Source organism: Thamnophis sirtalis, unplaced genomic scaffold (assembly GCF_051295495.1).
Source record: "Thamnophis sirtalis isolate CommonGarterSnake01/CBP01778 unplaced genomic scaffold, rThaSir2_p1.2 scaffold_2, whole genome shotgun sequence".
Classification (NCBI taxonomy): domain Eukaryota; kingdom Metazoa; phylum Chordata; class Lepidosauria; order Squamata; family Natricidae; genus Thamnophis; species Thamnophis sirtalis.
This window is the reverse complement of record NW_028261382.1, coordinates 58,905,648-58,919,916: the sequence shown is the minus strand read 5'-3', so window position 1 is coordinate 58,919,916 and position 14,269 is coordinate 58,905,648. Positions and strand designations below refer to the sequence as shown.

Genomic DNA, 14,269 nt, shown 5'->3' with positions numbered 1-14,269 from the left:
TCTCCACTAAGGACCAGATAACTGCAAGGAATATACATCCTTCCATTCTCCACCGTTCAGTCAGAACTCAAAAAGCTTCTTGGATGAGAAGTGAAACGTCTTCAAGGAGGGGGGGGAAAAACAAATAAAATCCAGTTGCCTCTTGAAAAAGCACAGGAGAGAAAGAGCAAATGTTTATTGTAACCAGGAAACTTTTGCTGCTACATTCAACTCACTGGGTCTCTGTGTATTCCCAAAAATGGGTTATGGCTGTGAGAGCGGTTGATTTGTGTCTTTAATATAACAAGTCTCACTTGTGCATTGAATTATGCTTTCTAAGGACTTCCACTCGGCTGCTGTGGAGGACGAGAGATGGTTTTTGTCTCAGTTCTTCATCAGATTGTACCACTGTGCAACGAGCTGGCAGTGCTACGCCACATCAAACAGTAATAATCAGCCTCGTCTTCAGCCTGGATTCCAGTGATGGTTAAATACCCAACGGATCCCGAGGTAGAAGCCGTGAACCGATCCGGGATCCCGTCACCCCTGCTGCCACCCGAATAGTGCACATACCGAGGAGCCTGCCCAGACTTCTGTTGGTGCCAGGAAATAGTATACAAACTTCCACTAACGGTGCAGGATAATTTCACCGTTTCTCCCAGAGAGACGGACATGGAGGCTGGCTGGGTCCATGGTGACTGTGAATTGACCCCTTGGAGAAGAGAAAGCAACGGACTCATTTTCTAGACTTTTCAGAATGCCAGCAAAGTATAATATGAAGCATCCTTGATGCTCTAGTGGTTTTCTTGCAGACCTTTCATTACCCATACTAGGTAACATCATCAGTGCTAGTGGGGAGTGGGGTTTTCTCGCCACTGATGGCGTCACCTACTTAGGATAATGAAACATTGTCAAGAAAACAACCAAGGTCAGAGCATCGAGGCTTCCCTCAAATTCAACCCCTGAGCTAAAAAAATATTCTCACTGAAATTATAGCACATTTTGAAGTGTTTTCTAGCTCTTTGCTTTCATGGAGGAGAAAAATAAGATCACGATGATGAGATTTTCTGTGATCCAAAATACTACAGCTGCACCGATGCTCAATGCCCCTGCTTCCTTACCTGAATTTAGAAAGGCAAAGAGAAATATTGACCAGATCATGGTAGGTTATCTACAGCCGCAGATTCGGACAGATGAGAAGGAAATGACGGTGGGATCTTTCTCCACCTGCTCTCTTTAAATCTTCTCAGAAGGCATCAATGACGTCCATGCAAATGTTTGGGCTTTTTGCTGAGTTGGCCAGCCATGCGTGACACCTTCCAAACAGAAGCAAACGACCAGAGGAGGAATTTGCATCAGCAAAATTCATGCAACTCTTATGAGGCAAAAGCCTGGTCCATTGGCAGAAAACAGAACCAGGGGTGCCCAAATCAGGAAGATCCACTCAGTAGAGCTACACCTTCAATCGTGTTTCCTAACGTGAGGATCTAAGCATTCAAAAAAAATATTCGCAATTTTGAGTGCTTTAACTATCAGGCGTGACTTGCTGTTTTAAATAGCAAAGTTATTTGATAGGAAACATCCAACATCAAATATATCCAAAAAGAGAACATAGGGGAAAGATTTAACAGTTCATAATTACATTGCTGAATTGAAGGTAAATATGCACCATATAAGAACATAATATTGTCTGATAACATTCTCCAAATTCTTGACACAGAGTAATCTTCTCTTGAAATACTTCTAGACTCATTCAATTGTATTAATTTCCTTTATACAGTGTGGATTCCAGGCAGGTGAGGTGTATATTTGCTACCCACTCTACCTTCCCCTTGTAGACTTACATTTTGATTTATTCACAAACACAAAGTATTCCTTAAGGCCATGTTAAAGTCAACCATTCCACCCCAGTCCTTGGATTTCAGAAATGACACCTTCTCAAGGTATGTGTCAGGCCTGCATTTATATTCCTTTTAGAATGTTGGCCTGCCACACTTTCTCTTATTTCATTATGCTGTTTCTTTAAGTATAGTCAATGGGAGGGGGGATTAGAAGGAGTAGGGTTTTGGAATGTATTGTTTTTCATTCTTTGCTAGAAGCCAAGGTCATCCTTTGTCTCCACACTTTCACACCTGACCGGAAGAAGCTGGGCATGGACACCAGCGTGGAAGAAGGAGATTGGACCATGTGATGGACTGTGGGTGTGGGGACAAGATCATGAACTTTTAACTGGGTGGGATTCTGATGTAACTTCCAGAGTTGGAATCCCCACAGCTATGCGCCAACATGCCTGCTTTATTAAATTGGAACTTTAAGCATAGTTTTGCCTTCAACTCTGATTTAATTCTACATGGTATTTGGAACGCTGACAGTATGCACATAAAAAACAGCTTTATTCAAACACAGAAACTTAAACATTTGCGACATACAAACAGCCTTTGCTCTTTTTTCCCATCAGCCATTATAATAGAAGTTTTTGGCGATTCCAAATTTGGGGAGTTTTTTTTTAAATGTATCGAAAAAGGTTACTTTCCAATATTCAGATGGCTCTCTAAATTCATGGCAAATAACTTCAAGCAGCTTGAAGAACCCAAGAGGAACAGGTACAACACTAAATCACCGTAACGGATGTGAATAAATTTGCTCAACTTCCTAGATGAAATAGACATCTGGGGGAAATCATTCCATTTCAAGTTTTCTTGTATTCGATCCTTTCTACTTTCACCTCGTTCCCAATGAGTTGATACACGTAGGTAACGACAACAGAGGACTGAACATCCATCAGAACAAAGGACGGAATTACATCCCTGGAAAGAAGAACCATTTGTAGTTGAAATAGGAAGTAATTTTTATGTAGACTGAGCGCTTCAGTACCAAAGACAAATTCCTTGTGTGTCCAATCACACTTGGCCAATAAATTTTTTTATTCTATTCTGTTCTGCTCTATTCTATCCTGCTATTCTGCTCTATTCTGCTCTATTCTACCCTACTTCTATTCTAGTCTATTCTGTCCATTCTATAATCTATACTCTATACTCTATAATCTATAATCTATTCTATTCTATCCTACCCTACTCTATTCTATTCTATTCTTCTACATTCTACATTCTATTCCATATTCTGCTCTATTCTGCTCCATTCCATTCTGATATCTCGGGGGCTGTGACAAAGAAGAGGGAGTCAAGCTATTCTCCAAAGCACCTGAGGCCAGAACAAGAAGCAATGGGTGGAATCTAATCAAGGAGAGAAGCAACTCAGAACTAAGGAGAAATTTCCTGACAGTTAGAACAATTAATCAATGGAACAACTTGCCTCCAGAAGTTGTGAATGTTCCAACACAGGAAGTTTTAAACACGATGTTGGATATCACTTTATCTGAAGTGGTGTAGGATTTCCTGCCTAGGCAGGGGGTTGGACTAGAAGACCTCCAAGGTCCCTTCCAACTCTGTTATCCTATTTTACTTCCAAGATCCCTTCCAACCCTGTTATTCACCTTACCTGGGTCTCTTCTCCAATGTTTTCCATTTGATGGCCATGCCTGATCATCCACCTAACAACCAGCCAATGAAAAGAGATGCTCTCCAGAAACAAATTCCTCAAAATGTGTAGTTCTCACCTTTTCAGAGCACTGTAGGCCCCTGTGGCTGAACCAGGATTGATGTAGAACTTCTTCTCATGTTCTACGGCCTCAAACCTGTGAGTGTGGCCAGATATTAAGATGTCCACATCCAGCTGCCTCTGGAGGATCGCCAAGCTGGCCAGATCCCCCCAAGGTATAATTTGATGGCCATGGATCAGACCAATCCTGAACTGTCCAACAGTGACAATTTTCTGCTGGGGGTAACTCGTGCCCTGCAAAGAATCATGTCAATTATTAATCAATAACAATTCTATAATTCTATTATTGTTCCATAATAATAATTGCAATCAACCCATGGAACAAAAGTTGCCTTCGGAGGTTGTGGGAGCTTCATCCCTGGAGGCTTTCAAGAAGAGACTGGACCGCCACCTGTCAGAAATAGTGTAGGGTCTCCTGCTTGGGTGGAGAGGGTTGGACTAGATGACCTATAAGGTCCTTTCCAACTCTTGTTAATCTGTACAATCTGTAAGGGCTTCTAATTTTAAGGCAGTAATGGAAAGTTTCTAAGTGCTGATCATGTCATAAAAGCTGCCATTAATCATGGGTGACAGTGAAAGAAATGCACAGAATTTTTTTGTAACCAAGTGATGCACTTTCTACACTATGTAAAGAAAGAGGATTTTTTTGTGTCGTGTCTGTTTTCAAAACTAAAAGTAAAAAACTTTTATTTAAAAAAAAGCTGCCATTAGTTTGTATTTACAGCTAATGGAATCAAGTTTATTTGTCAACCTGAGTCCATTTCCTCTTGGGAATGGTAGGTTTTTAGCTCAACAGTCTAATGCTAAAGTGGGTTTAAGTCTAAGCGATATGAAAGCATTGCTAACCACCACAATATCAGTAGACGTTCCAGAGCATGGAAAATAGATGCTCCTTCATCAACCGAGCAACCTCGGTGGAACTTTCAATCAAAGGAACAGACGGTCTTCAATTGCCCAAACCAGAATCAGCCACGTTCTCCAGCCTCCTACCTCATCAAAGTCCCCTCTGACGATGTGGACATCTCCGGCCAGCGTCCTCAAATAATCGTAACTCTCCTTGGTGCAAAGGTTCCCAGTGCAAAGGATATGTTGGATCTTGCCTGGAACCAGCAACTTTTTAAACTTGGCTGGAAGGCTGCAACATCGGTCTGGGATGTGAAGGTCTCCAATCACCAGGACCAGCTGAAGGAGAAAAGAGGTAAAGAAATACAGCAGAGAGTTCACTGCAACAGGAGTGTGAAACTCAAGGCCCGCGGTGTGCTTAAATCTGGCCCGTGGAGCCGGCCATGAGCCTCCTACATGGCCTCCCGCACAACCTCCCCAGCCTCTAACAGCACTTTGCCAGCCAAAAACAGACCGTGCGAGGCCTCCATGTGGCCCATTGTTGCAGGAGGCCAAATATGAGGCACACAAGGCCCCGTTTTGGCTGGCAAAGGGCTGCAGGAGGCTTCCGTCCCATCTCCACCTCGCTCCCCCCTCGCCAGCCGGTGGAGAACTACAATGCTCATCTGGCCCTCGGAGAAATCCAGTTCGACACCCCAGCCCTCTTCCAGAAAAATGAAATATCCTAGGAAATATTGAAAAGGCAGAATATTTCTCTGGATGTGAAAAGAAAGAAATATGTTTTAAAAGACAGAATAGCTCCCTGTAGCTCCCTGCCCATCCCCACTTTGTCAATGGGCCATTAAGAAGGCCAAGCTAGTCCCTTTACATAATAAAGACTTCCCCACTTCATTTTCAGGGGGATGGGATTAAGGCATGATAATATTGGCCCTTTACCCAACTCGCCACATGGCATCTGAGAACTCAACCAAACCTGGATTCAAAACGCAGCCTAGAGAGTTGCCCCTGCACGGCCCCATGGGAGTCCAACAACCAATCAGAATACAAGATCAAAGGCCAGAGAGGGCATAAAACCAGGGACTCAGCATCTCAGTCTTTCTTTCTCTTTTCTCCTCCAACATTGAAGCATGTAATCACCTTTTCTGTTCAGGAGCTCAAGCCATGTGGTCCTGTCCACCAATAAACCATCTTTCCAAGCAGCCTCCATGTCTCCACTTGGAGCCGAACCCAGAAGGACATTTCTTCCAACAATTTCATAGGTTCAGAAACACCTTTGAAGGGGTCCCTAAATATGTTTTAAAAGATGAACTCCAATGCTTACGCATGAGAGAACCAACCCAGAACTCCAGAGAGTTGGAACAATTAACCAGTGGAACAACTTGCCCCCAGTTGTTATGGGTGCCCCAACACTGGAAGATTAAAAAAAAAAGAAATTGGACAACCATTTGTCTGAAATTGTGTAGAGTTTCCTGTTTGAGCAGAGGTTGGTCTAGAAGATCTCCAAGGTCCCTTCCAACTCTGTGATTCTGTTAACGGGGTGTTGCAGAAAATGACAGGCTTTAGACTTCTCAGGATACAGGAAAAGTTTATTTGGCAGCCAGGTTCAGAAAGTTAGCAAAATAGCTAACACTGCAAGTTCTGAACAACCTTCATTATCGAAGCACACGTTCTTATACATTCTCAAAGGCAGCTTCACACGCAAACACTTAACTCATTTCCTATTGGTTACCTTGAGGAGAAAGCCTTATAAGGAGATGGGGTCTTACTTCTCCTTTTGTCTTGGGTCATAGGTACTGAGTACGAGTCTCTTAGCGAACTTTAGCTTACCCTTGTGGTCTTCTCAGACTTTTGAACTCTGCGGTTAGGCACTTGCTTCCTGTTCTTTTGCAAGCTGCAACTCTGCCTATGTGGCTTTTTAATATAGAAGTAAAGGGGCCCCCAGAGGCTGTCCAGCCTGACCCAGTAGGTTTAACACTTAACGTCCAAATCTCACTTTACGTCCTACTTTAAGGGCACCTCTACTACTACCACCACTCTTTCATCCTAAAGCTCTCACTCTTTCATCCTAAAGCTCTCACTCTTTCATCCTAAAGAATCTCAACTCAAGCAGACTTGCTTCCAGATGGAAAAGAAGGCCACTCTAAATTAACCAGCACAAAAGATACTTTAAAAGTATCTTTCTCCTCTACTCACCATCCTGCCGATTCTCTGACTCTGCTGCGGATTATCAAGTTGCAAAGCAAACACACAAAAAGCCTGAATACTTGTTACCAAAGGTCAGCTGTTAGCCGTAGATTGACTGCTAAGACAATGCAAAGCTGCAGCCACTCCCTCTGAAGGGCTTTTTCTATTTGTATTTAGTTTAGCGACCCCAATTCTGAAAGTTCTTACTTGCAAAGGCTTTCTTTTAAAGGAACAGTCTGCTTTGAACGCCCAAATCTGCTGTAAAGGTAATCCATGACTTACAAGGATTCATTGAGTGACTGTTCAAAGTTACAACGGCACTGTGGCTTATGCCCGTTTTCACACTTAACAACCTCTGCAGCCTTTCTGTGGCCAGGAAGGGGGGTTTAAAAGCACAATGACTATATATGTATACCTTTTTGTTCTATTTTGTTTAAAAAAGGAGAATACATGTTAAAATTAAATATGTCTACTGAAAAGGAATTATAAATACCATCAACATAAAATGGAGCTTGCTCAGAAGCTGAAATACACCAAGTAATTGAGATGAAGAGTGTGAAGTAGAGGAGAGAGGGAAGGGAAGAAGAGAGGGTAAAGAGAGAAGGTGGGGGAGAGAAAGGAGGAGTGGAAAGGGGAGAGAAGGAGAGAGGAAGGGAAGTAGAGAAGGGAAGGATGCCAGAGGGAAGAAAGGATGTAGGGAGGGAGAGGAGAGATGGAGAAGAAAGTGATGGATAAGGTACAAATATGGTGTATGGAGAGCAGAAGAGCCAATAATTGTTTTTGGGAGTTGATGGTAAGATGATGTAAAAATTTAATTATATAATATGATGTTGGCTATGTAATAGTATACATGTGATTATATGTTATGAAAATGAAAACATAAAAAACTTTATAAAAAACATTCAGATGCTTAACAGTTGTGGCAAGAAAATCGTATAATGGGGGAATCGTATAATAATCACTTAGCATCTGTCTTACTAGAGAGATATAAAGAGGGGGAACACAGTTAGGATAGATTAGCGAAAGGAAAGGGAACAAGAAATGATATGAAATTATATTTGGGTTGGTGGAAATACCATCCTAAGGAAACATAAACTGAGATCTGAAAGAGACATCTACAACAATAGGAGAAAAAGAAGGGAGAGGGGAGGAGAGAATGAAAGGAAGACGAGGGAAAGAAGAAAGAGGTGAGGAGAGGAAGATGGAAGGGAGAGAAAGAGAAGGAGAGAGGGTAGGAAGGGGAAAAGGAAGAGTAGGAGTAGGAAAAAGGGAAGGGAAGAAGGAAGGGGAAGGAGAGGAGGAAGGAAGGAAGTAGAGAAGGGAGGGAGGAGGAAAAGAAAGGGAAAACATTTCTGTTGCTGTGGTGTTACAACAGGTAGAAGGGATGGTAAATAAAGCAACCCAAACTGTATATTATAACCTATTAAATGAAATAACAAATGTATAAGAATGACAAATGTAAAGAATAATAATTATGTGAACGTATACTTAAAATGGAATGTAAGGGAACAAAAAATAAAAAAAAATTCTGAAAAAATATCTGTCTTACTTAGCAACAGAAATGTTTTTTGTTTTTGTTTTTTGCAATATTTTTTTGTTACAAATTTTAAATTCTATTTACGAACAAAGGGGCTCACCCCCCTCTTTTTTTACTTGCCACCACATTTTTACAGGTTGGCTAGTCATGCATACCGGACATCACCTGCTGGAAGGTTTTTGTTCAGCTCTTCAGTGAGATTGTATCATTGTGTACGTGCCACCACTTATATAAGACAGGCAATAATAATCAGCTTCATCCTCTGCCTGAAGATTGGAGATGGTTAACACGGCAGACGTTCTCGAGTTTTCAACTGAACCAGAGAACCGTTCTGGGATTCCAGAGGGTCTGCTGGTATCAGAATATATAATGAGTTTGGGGGCATTTCCAGGCTTCTGTTGATACCAGGAGGAATAGCTTGATCCAATTGTTCCACTGCTTATAGAACAAGTGATTCGGATTGACCCTCCAGGAGATCCAGCCACAGATTCTGGTTGAGTCAGGACAACTTGGGAGAAAGTCCCTAAAAGACAATAAAGATGACAGGAAAGACTCTATCAGCAAAAATCTTCACTGAAATCAGAGGATACGTGTGGTAGGAACAGAAATTAGGAGATGGATTTCTGAATTATCAGTAGACAGAGGAAAGTCATAGTCCCAGCAATTTTAGACTAGAAATCCCAAGACATAAATTACCCGTAAAGGAAGATGAAAGGATAGCCAAGATAAGAGGCATCCAAGCCATGGTTGGGGATGAGGTCAAAACCGAATTGTCTGCAGATCCAGCTGTGCTCTCTGCTCTTAAGCCTTTGGCCAGTGAGGAATTCAAATTCATGCAAATGATCCGCCTGTTCATTGAATCTTCCTCAGATATCAAAGCCTGCTTTAGATAAAAGGAAAGGCCATCCCTAGAAGGTTCCTTCCTGCCTGAGCAGGGGTTGGACTAAAAGACCTCCATGGTCTCTTCCAACTCTTTGAGGATCATGATTTCCTGATGCAGCATTTGAAGGGACCATCCTGTTTGGCTGAGTGGGAACATTTGGGAAGGACTTCAGCTCATCTGTGGTGTAGAAAGTGGGCGTGAGAATTGTCCTCATTTAACATCCTTCATCCGTCCTACTTCAGACTGAGACAGATCCCTCTCAGCTTTTCAGGGAAATTGTGACTTCTTTCAGGGATGTTAGGAATGAAACCCATCTATGTTAGGACACTGATTCATGTTTTCCTGAAAAGTTGTTGTGCTCATTCGAGGGGATCTCTAAGAGTGAACAAAAATCCAGTCCAATGGCCATATGGACTACTAAGATGGGAGCTGGTGTCCCACCATAATATAAACAGGAACTTCAATCCATTTCTTTATTTCTTTATATTGATTATTCAAACTCTTTTCCATGCATTAACATATTTTCTCATTGCTTCTGACAGCCTGCATTAGAAGCCGCCTTAAACTAGGACTCTGGGGACTAAAATTTCAGACTAAGTTTAGAAAACATGGCAATCCTGACCTCTACTGGTTATGTTACCTAAGCCTCAAGATAATTTTGGGGGGTTGGGCAAAGGAGATGCCAAGATCCTCTTTGTCAAAATAAAGATGAAGCATAGTGACCAACATCAAATGGAAATAACATGTTGAAATCTATTTTTTCATGACCCTAAAGAAAGTGGATGAGAAGGAAGAATGGGAATATAGGAGAACATAGTTATGACCGTAACCCTAACCCTAATTCTAATCCTATAAAAGCATAGATTTTTTTAAAAAAACACCCAACAATTAAGGCAAACAAAACCAACAAGGGAGAGTCCAGTTGTAGGCAATTTGAGATGGACTGAAGATGCTCAAGGAGACAGAATTGGATAAACTTTTCACAGAGCCAGAAAAATGAGTGGATCTTTTAAAGAGTCTCTTATTCTGCTCATGTTTCTGATGAGGTTACAACTGATCCTAGGAATTCTATTAATCTCCAATATCTTCACTCATTTTGTTATAATAAATCCTGACTCTTTCTCTGCAGGATACTGAAAGAGAAGGCGGATGATTAAGGATGATTAAGAACCATTTCACTCAACAATGCAGGGAAATGATGGCCCATTTTACAGATGTTTAGAAGCGACAATAATGTTAGGTCGCAAATTTATGTTTCCCAAAAAATCTGCAGTGCTCATCAAAGTTGACCAAAAAATCAGGTCAGAGGCTACAGGGACTACCATACTAAGATAAGACCTGGTGGCCCATCATGATATAAGACTAACAGGGCCAAAATCTTGAAAGGAAGCAAAGAGTAAAGAACAGTTTCTACCAAGGAGGTGCAATTTCAAAGGGGAGAGAAATGTTAGATCTAAAAGGAAAGTGTGATGGACTCAGAAGAAGCTTCCCTGAACAGAAATGACCAATAAGAACCAAAAAGAGGTTGTCCACATCAGAAGGTTCATAAGACCAGGAGGAAAGAAGCCCAACCCATAGTTGGAATGTGGGATGAAGATAGGCAATAGGTCTCCAAATGGGATATTATGTGGTGCTCTGAGTGAATCTGTATGTTAAATGAGATGTAGACATAGGTCAACTGATCCCATTTCATCCCCCCCCACTATAAAGTCCCAGTCCGATTACAACATCCTTCTAAAACTCAGATGTCATCGTATCCCCCAAGAGTCTAAAATGGACTGACAGGCGTGAGGAAACACCTGACAGCTTGGGAAGACTTTGAGGAACCAAGAACAAGATGTCACACATTTGCAAGTCATGCATGTCGGAGATCAGCAGCTACAAGGTTTTTGTTCAGCTCTTCAATGGGATTGTAGCACTGTGCACTCGTCAGCACCTACATAATACAGGCAATAATAATCAGCTTCATCCTCTGTCTGAAGACTGGAGATAGTTAACACGGCAGATGTTTCAGAGTTTTCAAGAGATCCGGAGAATCGTTCTGGGATTCCAGAGGGTCTGCTGCTATCATAATATATAAGGAGTTTGGGGGCATTTCCAGGCTTCTGTTGATACCAGGAGGTATATCTTCCACTAAGTGTTCCACTGTTTTTAGTACAAGTGATTCGGATTGTCCCTCCAGGAGATCCAGACACAGATTCTGGTTGAGTGAGGACAACTTGAGAAAAAGTTCCTGAAAGACCACAAAGAAGACAGAAAAGACTATCAGCACAATGTCCACTTAAGCAATGGAGACCTTTAAATAAGAAGAAATGTGTGGAAGGAACAGAAATTAGGAAATCAATGTCTGAATTATCAGTAGACAGAGGAAGCCTATAGTCACAACAATTTTTTGTAGAATCCCAAGATATAAATTACCCATAAAGGAAGAGGAGAAGATGAGAAGAAGAGGCAACCAGGCCATGGTAGAAGATGATGTCAGAAGTGAATTGCGTGCAGATCCAGATGTGCTCTCTGCTCTTAAGCCTTTTGTCAGTGGGGAATTCAAATTCATGCAAATGATCTACCTGCTAGATGTATCTTCCTCGGATATCACAGCCTGCTTCCGATCAAAGGAAAGCCCTTCTCTTGAAGGTCCCTTCCTACTTGAACAGGGGTTGGAGTAGAAGACCTCCAAGGTCCCTTCCAACTCTGTTATTCTGCAATTCTCTTTGAGGATTATGATTTGCTGATACAGCTTTTCAACAGACCATCTTGTTTGGCTCAGCAAGAACATTGAGGAAGGAATTCACCTCACTTGAGGTGTAGAAAGCATTCATGAGAATTGTCCTCATTTTATCTCCATCATCCTTCCTTGTTCAGGCTGAGACAGATCCGTCTCAGCTTTTGAGGGAAATTGTGACCTATTTCAGGGATATTAGGAATGACAACCATCTATGTTAGGTCACTGATTCATGTTTTCCTGAAAAGTTGTTGTGCTCATCCAGGGGGATCTCCAAGAGTGGACAAAAATCCAGTCCAATGGCCACATGGACTATTAACTTTGGAGCTGGAGTCCCGCCATAATATAAAAAGGAAGCTCGATCCATGGCACTTCCTAGAGGCTTTTCCCCAAATCAGGATGAGTGTAGAACTTTGCAGAAGAAACATATATTGTCAAAAGCCCCAAACATTTATGAGCTGCAGCCCTCTTCATCAGATGCATCTGGTGGCTTGGCTGATATAGGAGTTCAGTGTGGGGTTAAAACAGAGAAGAAAATGGGGGGACCAAAGTGCCATTCATCAGTCTTAGAATGACATGAAGGATTTCTCCTCAGATCATACCTGATTCTAGTTATGTACCGAAAATATGAATTTAGAAAAGGACACCAGTCAAGGGAGGCTACTAGGATTGCCTTGCTTTCTGGCCCATCTAACTGACTTTATTGTTTATCAGGATGAACTATAGCCAGAGCAATAGCACTTAGACTTATATACTGCTTCACAGTGCTTTTTCAACCGTCTCTAAGTGGTTGACAAAGTCAGCCTCTTGTCCCCAACAATCTGGGTCCTCATTTTATCCACCTCGGAAGGATGGAAGGCTGAGTCAACCTTGAGCCGGTCAGGATTGAACTGCTGGCTGTTGGCAGAATTAGCCTGCAATATTGCATTCCAACCACTGGGAGGAAAGGAAGGAAGGAAGGAAGGAAAGGAAAGGAAAGGAAAGGAAAGAAGGAAGAACAATAGCAATAGCACTTAGACTTATATAGTGCTTTACAGTGCTTTACAGCCCTCTCTAAGTGGTTTACAGAGTCAGCCTCTTGCTCCCAACAATCTGTGTCCTCATTTTACCCACCCTGGAAGAATGGAAGATTGAGTCAATCTTGAGCTGTTCAGAATAAAACTCCTGGAAGTGGGCAAAGTTAGTGTGCAATACTGATTCCAGCCACTGGGAAGGAAGGAAGGAAGGAAGGAGAGAGGGAGGGAGGGAGGGAGGGAGGGAGGGAAGGAAGGAAGGAAGGAAGGAAGGATAGATAATAGCAACAGCACAGACATATACCGCTTTACAGTGCTTTAGAGCCCTTTCTAAGAGGTTTACAGAGTCAGCCTATTTCCCCCAACAATCTGGGTCCTCATTTTACCCACAGAAGGTTGAGTCAACCTTGAGCCTGGTGAGATTCGAGCTGCCAAATGGCAGGCAGCTGGCAGTCAACAGAAGTAGCCTGCAGGACTCCACTCTAAGCCCCGTGTTTGGCATTTGTCCTTGTTTCTTAGATCCGCTTGATGTTGAGTTTAGAAAGAGATCTTTCTGTTTTTGAAAGAGGGAGAAGATACAATCTTGTCATTTCTTGGTGGATTTAAGGTCTTCTCTAGTGGAAGGGAAAGCAAACCAATATAGAAATTTCACTTCCTTTCCAGGGTTTTGGTCTCACTTCCCTATTCGAATCGATCACCGGGCACCCGTTCCCTGTCCAAATTAAACAGTAATAAGTAGCCTCGTCTTCCACCAAGGCCCCTCTGATGGTCAGAGACATGGTATTCCCTGACCTGGAGCCCGGGAAACGGGCTGGGACACCTGAGGGCCTGCTGCTGGTGCTGTGTATCAAGAGCCTCAGGATCTGCCCTGCCTTCTGCTGGATCCATCGTGGGTAATTGTTGTCAGTGATGGTCCTTCCATCATATCTACAGGACATGACGATGGTCCCTGCTGGAGCTACAAAATCTGGATCTTTCAAGCTCTGCAGCTGCTGGATGCTGGCTCCTGAAAGAGGACGTGGGGTTTAGGGAACAAAGCAGAGCATGGAATTAAGGAACATAAGGTGAATCTATGGTACGCAGCCAAACCATGGCCAGCATCTGCTGCCCTGCATTCCACAGGGTGACCATCAAAAGGATTTTTCCCTCCTGCCCCCTGATTCTCTTGGTCTCACCTAAGGAAGAGAGGATGGTGAGGAGCAGAAGAACCGAAGCCATGGTGGACACTTCGATGGTCTTCCTGAATGGATCCATCAGTCATTGGCTTCAACCTGGCCTCTCTTAAATCCCTAGAGGGGAGGAATAAAATTAGCATGCAAATTAGATTGTTCTTAAAACCGTGCTGATCCCTGTAGTTACCAAACAGGAGGACTGTGCAGTTAACTAAAGGTGTAACCCAGAGGTGGGCTCCTACCAGTTCGCACCTATTCGGTAGAACCGGTTCATCAAATCTACCGAACCGGTTAGAAGAGGTTCCACCAGTGGACCCA

At 42.6% G+C, this 14,269-nt stretch overlaps 1 protein-coding gene and 1 long non-coding RNA gene across 2 annotated transcripts; both read right to left on the bottom strand.

The window, feature by feature from the left end:
- Positions 1–412: 412 nt before the first annotated feature.
- On the bottom strand, positions 413–1,210 carry LOC148048867 (uncharacterized). The gene is made up of 2 exons (XR_015695359.1): positions 1,101–1,210; positions 413–691 (listed from the first exon to the last, which is right to left on the bottom strand). It is a non-coding gene; the product is annotated as an uncharacterized LOC148048867 (long non-coding RNA).
- Positions 1,211–2,357: 1,147 nt separating this feature from the next.
- LOC148048866 (uncharacterized) lies at positions 2,358–14,033 on the bottom strand. The gene is made up of 6 exons (XM_087705330.1): positions 13,955–14,033; positions 13,600–13,785; positions 10,985–11,277; positions 4,588–4,779; positions 3,596–3,831; positions 2,358–2,786 (listed from the first exon to the last, which is right to left on the bottom strand). The coding sequence occupies exons 1-6, from the start codon at positions 14,031–14,033 to the stop codon at positions 2,669–2,671; spliced, it is 1,104 nt and encodes a 367-aa protein (XP_087561456.1). The 3' UTR covers positions 2,358–2,668.
- Between the last annotated feature and the right edge of the window lie 236 nt (positions 14,034–14,269).

Coding starts and splice junctions, on each gene's coding strand:
- LOC148048866 (XM_087705330.1), bottom strand. CDS start 14,033: ATGGATCCATTCAGGAAGACCATCGAAGTGTCCACCATGGCTTCGGTT. Junction 13,786..13,954: donor CACCATCCTCTCTTCCTTAG/GTGAGACCAAGA, acceptor GTCCTCTTTCAG/GAGCCAGCATCCAGCAGCTG. Junction 4,780..10,984: donor ATTATTATTGCCTGTATTAT/GTAGGTGCTGAC, acceptor TTTCTCCTTCAG/CTGGTCCTGGTGATTGGAGA.